At 41.6% G+C, this 9,788-nt stretch overlaps 1 protein-coding gene across 5 annotated transcripts in view; it reads left to right on the top strand.

Moving 5' to 3' along the window:
- Nucleotides 1–9,788, top strand: part of ACMSD (aminocarboxymuconate semialdehyde decarboxylase) — a 76,006-nt gene that overhangs the window by 48,245 nt on the left and 17,973 nt on the right. For all 5 annotated transcript variants that reach the window (XM_061608939.1, XM_061608935.1, XM_061608936.1 and 2 more), the window contains 2 exons: nt 794–887; nt 4,614–4,709. In XM_061608939.1, coding sequence (XP_061464923.1) covers nt 794–887; nt 4,614–4,709 — 190 coding nt within the window. The remainder of the gene's footprint in view (nt 1–793; nt 888–4,613; nt 4,710–9,788) is intronic.

The raw sequence follows: 9,788 nt of genomic DNA, 5'->3' as shown, positions 1-9,788 counted from the left end.
AGTTGCTGGAATTCGCAAGTGGGGAGAGTGCTGCTGTGCTCAGATCCTGCTGGTGGGCTTCCCATGGGTATCTGGTTGGCCACTATGAAAACATGATGCTGGACTAGATGGACCTTTAGTCTGATCCAACAGGGCACTTTTTATATTCTTATGAAGTAAGTTCCACTGTGTTCAATGGGAATGTGCTTTCTAGCAAGCATATTTAGAATTACTGCTATAGGCCTATGTAGACTTACCTGAAGGTAAGTCCTAATGAACTCAATAGGACTTACTTCTGACTAGACCAGCTTGGTTTTGCGCTCTTAATATCTCCTTATCTTATCATGCACATCTGAATACAAAATTAGAGCAAGTCCTGAGACTGCCTCTTAGGGATGATCTGACTTCATGGACACTTAATACAATTTTTAGTACAATACAATCCATTAGGGTATGGGTTCCTGCAGACTTTAAGGATATTTTTAGTGTAGTTGTAAGTGAGATCCTGTGGTCATTTCCCAAATAATTCCCGAGTAGCTTATCTAGCTTATTCATGCTATACCTATCTCACTACCACAGTAGATGCTCCCCTTGAATGCTTCACCCATTTAAGTAATGATGTTGCCAGGATAAAATGGGTGTTATATGTAAACAATCAATATTACAGTATAATTATTACTCATATATGTTTTGCTCTTGTGTTATAAAAACACTAAACTTTATTGTTTAAAAACTGACAACTGTATTACTTGAAATGTCCTGTTTTTGTAATTATTTAATAATCTCTTCCCCATTGTCTCTTATTAATTTTAAGGCTGCTGAACAATTAAACTGCTGCCTCTTTGTGCATCCTTGGGACATGCAGTCAGATGGAAGAATGTCTAAATACTGGCTTCCCTGGCTTGTAGGTCAGTAGCACTTACAATGCTTAGTACATATACATCCATTCCATTTCAGGCAATAGCAGCAATGAGCCAATTTGGCATAGCAGTCAGAGTATCAGATTAGGACTGGGAAAACCCAAGTTCAAACTCTCACACAACCTGAAACTCACTGGAGGCTTGTCCACATTTCAGCATTTAGCTGTTAATTTCCCCCCTTTCAAATTAGATCAGAGTGGTCCACACCCACAGGTATTTGAATTTGTATATGAGCAGCAACTCCAGTATTTCTCATTCATACCAGAAGGCATTCAGTTTTGTATTTTTTGTCTCCACCTTCTAATTTGTTGATTCTATTATGCCAGTAAGTACCAACAGGGCATGTGTGCAGATAACTGCACACACACACATAAAAAAAATCCCCACCCAGGAAGTGTGCAAGAGCACACAGTCAATCATAAATTTGGCAATTAGGCAATCATAAATTGCTTGTGGAGTATTCTGGTTTTGTGCAAACCTGAGGGATCAAAAGATATAAAAGTTGTGCTTCTCCCTTCAATAGCAGGCAGGAAATAGGAGTGTGGCCAGAAAACAAATGAAAGCAATTGCAAATTATCAGCACACACTTCTTAGATTACTAAGAAATATTTGGTGTAGAAAATTTTTGTGTGATTTCCTTGTGCAATTTTCTGGGTTTTTTTGCAAATCTGAGGGATCAAAAGAAAAAAATCCTCTATTCAGGGGCACACTGGAAATAGTTATGAGCGCTACTGTAAAAGAAATTAAAACACTGAGGAAATAGTGGGCATGGAAAAGGGAATAGCAGAAAGTGACGATTGATCAACCCACTCCAAAACACCAAAACAAATCATCTGCAACCCTGAGTGGAGCAATCTGGAGCCCAATTTTCTGCAGCTTACTGGTTTATCTTCATCTTGGGTAAACACCCAATTTTATAGGGGGAAAACCATTGAGACTGATTTTGTTTGAGGGCAACATCATGTGGACAACACAAATTAAATAGGAACACAAATTGCTACAAATACACAGTGAACTCTGCTGTGGACAAACCCTGGCTGGTAATTGGCTAGTCACTATCTCTCAACTCAACCTACCTCACTGAGTTGTTGTTGGGATAAAATGGTGATAGGGGAAAGTGGGATATAAATGAAATAATGTTTTATACAGAAGATACGAGTATAAATGTACAAGGAAATTTACACAGCTTTTCTGACCATCTCTTAAAACCAATCACAGTCATTACGTTTACATGGATGAACTAATTACAGGTAAGATTGCTAATTACTTGAGAAATTGGAATAGGCTTTAATTTTATCAGGCCACCTTTGATTGTCCAGACTCTTGCTATTTTCAGATAGGATTCGATCACATACCGGCAAATTCAAGTTGCACAATTAAAGCTGATTTGGACTTACTTCCAAGAAAGATCTGACTTTTTGTGATAAGGAAAGTAGTAGAAAAATGTGGTGGAAAGTGTGGAATAAAATTTGGTTTGATACAAGTCATCTAGCCTCCCTGCAAACAAATTATAGTGAATGCTCATTCAATAGTCACCTTTGTCTAATCTGTCTGCTAACAAATCAGAATAAATGCTCAGTAAACTGGTAGGCTGGAAGCACTCAGAATTCCCTAATACAGCAGTCCTCTTAAAATGGCTTCAGCCATTACCCTGAGAACTACTGAAAGGAAGATTCACAAATGATTTGCATATAACTATACTTCTGGATGATGGCAAATAGTGACAGTTGGCAAAGTCCCCCCCCCCCAATTGTAAAACAATTGAGACTGAGCGATACATTTAGCTTGTGCATTTATCCTGGAGGAAATACAAGTCACCACCTAGGATACTAAAAATGTAAATGTACTGCCTTCAAGTCGATTCCGACTTATGGCGACCCTATGAACAGGGTTTTCATGAGGCTGAGAGGCAGCGACTGGCCCAAGGTCACCCAGTGAGCTTCGTGGCTGTGTGGGGATTCGAACCCTGGTCTCCCAGGTCATAGTCCAGCACCTTAACCACTGCACTGAAAGCATTAACTTAAAGTACAAAAACCACTTGTGCTTCCCGTTTTATTTTTATGGCTCCTTAGTCCTTCTGCATCTATCATAAGAAGTCACAAAAGGTGCTTTGCGTAGGAATCAATTATTTATAATTAGCATGTGATGGACAGTTGTTAGCTTTGTCAGATCCCAAGGTTCAATCTCAATGGACCACCAATGGATAGTGCTGTGCTCTGAAACTCCCCCTTCCTTATATTCCATATGGAACTTTGAACATGGCTTATATTTAAGCCTACATTTGACACCCTGGGCTCCTGTTGGGAGGACGAGCGGAATATTAAATACATACGTACATACATTGGACCAATTATCTCCAGTCACAGCTTGGAATACTCCTAATGTTCTTACTGTCTTTACATAAGCTTGAATATTTCAACCTTCTCTTCTATGCCCTTTGTTTTGCCACATTGTTCATTCTCCCACATGGGCATTGACAACTTTTTCTTCTGTGGGGATTTTTTGCAACCTGCCAGTAACTGATATGATAACCTGTAATTTCTGTGGGTGAAGACATTTGATCTAGGGATTGATTCCCAGTTGCAGGCCCAGTGCTTTGCTGGGGAAAAGAAAATCTGGGGCACTATACATTTAAAGCAATATCATATCACTTTAAAGAGTCTGTAGTTTGTTAAGGGTGCTGAGAGTTGTTAGGAGATGCCTAGACCCCTCACAGAGCTACAATTCCCAGAGTGGTGTAATGATCAATCCCACTTTTTGGGGAACTTGGGAAATTGTAGCTCTGTGAGAACAGGTACCTCCTAACAGTTCTCAGCATCCTTTGCAAACAACAGTTTCCAGGATTCTTTGGGGGAAGCCATGACTCTTTAAGGTGGTATGATACTGCTTTATATATATAGTACAGGGCCCTGTATTTAAAATCTTCCATCCCACGCTCACTTTCTAGAAATTTAGAAGCAAGCCATATCACCATAAGGTCAGCAGTTAGATTAAGGCAATAGTAAGCAATGAACTACAAGGAGGGCCACAAGTACCATGGCAACCCAAGAAGACTGGGAGAGTCTAGTTAGTCCCCAGATCACCTGTCATAGCATAAGTATATGGATGAGTGAGCTGAAAGGGGAATGAGTCATATTTGAGGAAACAGTTACTTATTGCCCAGTACTTCTAGGCCTGCCTGCTCCAAAGAGCATCTTTGTTCACTCACTTCTCTGTGTGGGTTACCGTCATTCCACACATTGGAAGATAGAAGCATCTATGTGTTATAGCACCCCAGCTATTAGGGAAGATTCAGGGGAGATAAGGTCCTTGATATTCCATTGAAGTTGGAAGGAGCAGACTTTATTAACCCTATGTACTGAGATTTCCTGGAGGGGCCAATAAAGCTTTCTCTTTCACTCTAGTGGGAAATTATAGCTATTTCTTTCCATTTTTTATAAGTGAAAGAAGACCCACAGTACTGCTGCTAATAACCTGATGATGGCAAGTGAATAGAATATATTCTCTCTGTGTGTGAATTAATAAACAGGCTAAGATGTTACCGGAAAAAATATGAATTGGAGAGTAATGTCAAGTTTGAGTCTCAGTTCCTCAATTATACAAAAAACACCCAGATTTCATAGTACTTGTGAGGTTTGTTTTTTTTAAAAATATTATGCATAAAGGACTGGAGAAATAATTAATATTGTCTGTTAAACTCTTTCTTGCTATTAGGCATGCCCACAGAAACAACCATTGCTATTTGCTCCATGATTATGGGAGGGGTGTTTGAAATCTTTCCTAAGCTGAGAGTTTGCTTTGCCCATGGAGGTAAGTATCGGAGAATGGTAAGGCTGGCGGAAACCCAGAAGTCTTGAAAAAAAGCTGTTTGCCCCAACATATTCTAGTCATAAAGCCTATATGGAACTTCCAGACTCAGATGGGACTATATTGCTTTAAAAAACAGAGTGCAGATGGAGGCGAACTCCCGATGAATGCAATTATGCCTTGGTAAGTGCCTGTTCTAAGCGATACATAGTAGTGGTGAGGGCAGCAAAAAAGAGCTATTTTGCTGCCACCATTAAGTCATCACTTTCCTGCCCAACGGAGCTTTTTAAAATTGTACGAGGGCTTTTACACTCTGGCCCTCGGGACACTATAGATTCCTCTGTAGCCCGCTGTGACAAGTTCGCTGGGCACTTCCAAGATAAGATCGCTTGCATTCGCCGGGACTTAGACTCCACTATTATAGCAGTTGGACCTAATGAAGCATCCAGAGCATGGTCTTGTCCTTATTTCTTGGATGAATTTCAGTCTGTGCAGCTTGAGGATGTTGACAAGATCCTTGGAATGGTGCGGGCGACCACGTCTGTGCTGGACCCTTGCCCCTCTTGGCTGGTGAAAGCTGGCAGGACCGGAACCGCCGTCTGGGCCAAGGAGGTGATAAATGCCTCTTTGAGAGAGGGAGTGGTCCCTGACTGCCTAAAAGAGGCAGTAGTGAGACCACTCCTGAAGAAAACCTCCTTGGACCCAGATAATTTGAACTATAGACCTGTGGCGAATGTTCCGTTCCTGGGCAAGGGGCTGGAGCGGGTGGTTGCCGGCCAGCTCCAGGGGCTCTTGGATGACACTGATTATCTTGATCCATTTCAATCCGGTTTTAGGCCCGGTTTTGGTACCGAAACAGCCTTGGTCACCCTGTATGATGACCTTTGTCGGGAGAGGGACAGGGGGAGTGTGACCCTGTTGATTCTCCTTGATCTCTCAGCTGCTTTTGATACCATCGACCATGGTATCCTTCTGGGAAGACTCATGTAGTTGGGAGTTGGGGGTACTGCTTGGCAGTGGCTCCGCTCCTACTTGGTGGGTCGTCACCAGAGGGTAGTGCTTGGGGAACATTACTCGACACCCTGGACTCTCCATTGTGGAGTCCCACAGGGATTGGTACTGTCCCCCATGCTCTTTAACATCTACATGAAGCCACTGGGTGCGGTCATCAGGAGTTTTGGGGTGCGCTGTCATCAGTATGCTGATGACACGCAACTCTATTTTTCCTTTTCATCCTCCTCAGGTGAGGCTGTTAACATACTAAACCGTTGCCTGGCCGCGATAATGGACTGGATGAGAGCGAACAAACTGAAGCTCAATCCAGACAAGACTGAGACGAAGTTGGTGAGTCCTTCCCCTGCCCAGATGGTGGATGTTCATCCTGTTCTGGATGGGGTTACACTCCCCTTGAAGGAACAGGTTCGTAGCTTGGGAGTTCTTTTCGATCCTTCCTTGTCACTGGAGGCCCAGGTGGTCTCAGTGGCATGGAATGCTTTCTACCATCTTCGTTTGGTAGCCCAGCTACGTCCCTATCTGGACGGTGATGAACTCACCTCTGTTGTTCATGCTCTGGTAACTTCTAGATTGGACTACTGCAATGCGCTCTACGTTGGGCTGCCCTTGAAGATAATTCGGAAACTACAGCTAGTCCAGAATGCAGCGGCCAGACTGTTGACGCGGACCAGAAGGTCCGCTCATATAACACCTGTTCTGGCTCGTCTGCACTGGCTCCCTATTTGTTTCCGGGCTAGATTCAAAGTGCTGGTTTTGACGTATAAAGCCTTACACGGCATGGGACTGCAATACCTGGTGGAACGCCTCTCCCAATATGAACCTACCCGTACACTGCGCTCAACATCTAAGGCCCTCCTCCGAGTGCCATCTCATCGAGAAGCTCGGAGGGTGGTGACTAGATCTAGGGCCTTTTCGGTGGTGGCCCCCGAATTGTGGAACAGTCTTCCCGATGAGGTGCGCCTGGCGCCGACGCTGCTATCCTTTCGGCGTCAGGTGAAAACCTTTTTATTCTCCCAGGCATTTTAAAGTGTATTTTAATCTGTTTTTAAAGTGTATTTTAACTGTACTTTTTATGTTGTATTATGATGCTGTTTGCTTTTTGTTGTTATTTGTTTGTTTTTGGTTTTTGACTTTATTGTGTTTATTGTAGTTATATATTGTGCTGTTTTTATCTCTTGTGTACACCGCCCAGAGAGCCGTGAGGCTTAGGGCGGTATATAAATGAAATAAAATAAATAAAATAAAATAAAATATCAGGGAGCAACACCAAGAGAGGGTCATTGGCTTTACCATGTCTGCTTGTGAGTTTCCAAGAGGCATCTGGCTGGGGCCATCATGGGAAACAAGATGCTGGACTTTTAGTCTGATCAAACAGGGCTCAATTAAGTGGAATATTCCACATAGCCAATTCTTGTAAGTTAACAGCATAATTCCACGCATGTTTAATCAAAAATAAGTCCCACTGTATACAGTGGGGCTAACTCCCAGTATAGAATTGCAGCAGCCCATGTACACTGTCCCATGTAAGGATGGCCTGCTGTCCAAATGCAGTCTAGTACATAAAATTCTACTTTCATACACTAAAACTGTGCAACTGATACCAAGGTTTTTATCTGGGAATAGACCATGCATTTTTTGCCTACACCCATAAAATTTCAGGCATATAGGCCATCCTCAAATGGTTGGCTGAGGCATGGACAGCAGGGCATGGCTGAGGCAGCACACCACCTCCAGGGACAGCACACCAGTTCCAGATGCAGGGCCAAATTAGACTTTTCATGTATCATTTGAAGTGGCCCAGTGTCAGGAAACACTTGTTAGGAATGGCATTGGGGAGACAGAGACAAGTGATAGAGCATATACATTGCATGCAGAAAGTCCCAAGTTCAAACCCCAGCTTTAAGATATCAGTAATGCCTGTATCCTCCTCTAGGATGCACACCTTAACGTGGTGGGATTTGAGAGTGTCAAAGAAGTTGACAGCAATGCCATCAGGAGTCTAGACCAAGAGGCTAGACTCCTAGCAGGGTCACCCAAGGCGGAATGGTCAAAGCTGAGACACCAAACTAAAATGCATCCAGACTCAGAGGAAGGCAATGGTAAACCACCTCTGAATACCTCTTACCACGAAAACCCTATGAACAGAGTATCCAAAATCCAACACAAGACAGTGCTGGAAGATGAGACCCCCCAGTTCAGATGGCACTCAGTGAGCTACTGGGAAAGAACAATGGACAAGCACGAGTAGCGCTGTGACTAATGATGCAACCAGGTCAAAGCCGTTGCCAGAGGCTGATGCACACAGATATGAAAGGAGAGTCCAGAGTTGTACAACGTACACAATAAGTATATGGAGTGTGAGAAGCACAAATGAGGGAAAATTAGAACGTCAAGCAAGAAATGGAACATATCAACATTACAATACTTGGTGTGAGTGAATTAAAATGGATGGGAATGGAACATTTTCAGTCAGGCAACTACAAAATATGTTATGAAGGAAATGATAAATTAAGAAGAAACGGGGTTGCTTTAATAGTGAGAAGTGATGTAGCAAAAGCAATTAAGAGCTATAACGCAAGGTCTGAGTGAGTGATACCAATAAGATTCAACAAGAAACCTATTAACATAACCATCATCCAAGTCTATGCTCCAACTGCAAACACAGAAGAAGAGGAATTGGAGAGATTTTACATAGAAGTACAGGAAGAAATTGATCACACACCAAAACAAAATGTGCTGATCATCATGGGAGACTGGAATGCAAAAGTAGGGAACAGAGAAGAACTAGAAATTGTGGGGAAATGTGGCTTAGGAGATAGAAATGAAGCAGGAGACTTATGTGAAGCCAATAATTTGTTTCTTGCAAACATTTTTTGAGCAACCAAAAAGACAACTGTACACATGGCCATCAGCAAATGGTCAATATAGGAATCAAATTTGTCAGAACCCTAAATGCAATAATACAGCAACTAGTACGTAGGGACAAAGAGAACTATTACAATAGTTATTGTATAGAAATAGAAGAGAACAACAAAAAAGGTAGAACAAAAGCCCTATTCAAAAAGATTAAAGAAATGAAAGGGAAATTTAAACCAAGAGTAGGGATGTTGAATAATCAACAGGGGAACACACTGACTGAATGAGATAAAATAAAAGGAAGATGGAAGCAATACACTGAAAAACTATATAAAAGAGATGCAAAGATGACAGATTCATTCACGGAGGAACCATATGATGAAGAACTAGAAATTTTAGAATGTGAAGTGAAAGCTGCTCTTAAAATACTTGGAAGAAACAAATCACCAGGAACAGACAACATACAAGTAGAGTTGCTACAAGTTACTGAGACTGAATCTTTCTAAATTTTGACAAAAAATTTTCAACAAATATGGAAAACAAAACAATGGCCCACAGACTGGAAGCGTTCAATATATATCCCAATTCCAAAGAAAGGGGATCCCAGGGAATGCAGTAATTATCAAACTATTGCCTTACTATCCCATGCAAGTAAAGTAATGCTCAAGATTCTACAACAAAGACTGTTGCCATATATGGAGTGAGAAATGCCAATGTCCAAGCTGGATTTAGAAAAGGAAGAAGTACCAGAGATCATATCGCAAACATATGTTGGATAATGGAACAGACCAAGGAATTTCAGAAGAAAATCACCCTGTGCTTTTATAGATGATAGCAACGCCTTTGATTGTGTAGATCACAAAACACTATGGAATTATTTAAAAGAAATAGGGGTGCCACATCATCTAATTATTCTGATGTGCAACCTATACTCTGGACAAGAGGCTACTGTAAGGACAGAATATGGAGAAACCCATTGATTCTCTGTCAGAAAGGGTGAGAGACTGGGGTGTATTTTATCACCCTATTTGTTTAATCTATATGCAGAACATATCATAGTGAAAGTGGGATTGGACCAAGATGAAGGAGATGTGAAACCTGAAGGGAGAAATATCAATAATTTAAGATATGCAGATGATACTATACTACTAGCAGAAACCAATAATGATTTGAAACAAATGCTGATGAAAGTCAAAGAGAAAAGCACAAAAG

The sequence above is a fragment of the Rhineura floridana genome, chromosome 2, assembly GCF_030035675.1.
Source record: "Rhineura floridana isolate rRhiFlo1 chromosome 2, rRhiFlo1.hap2, whole genome shotgun sequence".
Taxonomy (NCBI): domain Eukaryota; kingdom Metazoa; phylum Chordata; class Lepidosauria; order Squamata; family Rhineuridae; genus Rhineura; species Rhineura floridana.
This window is presented reverse-complemented; position numbering and strand designations above follow the sequence as displayed.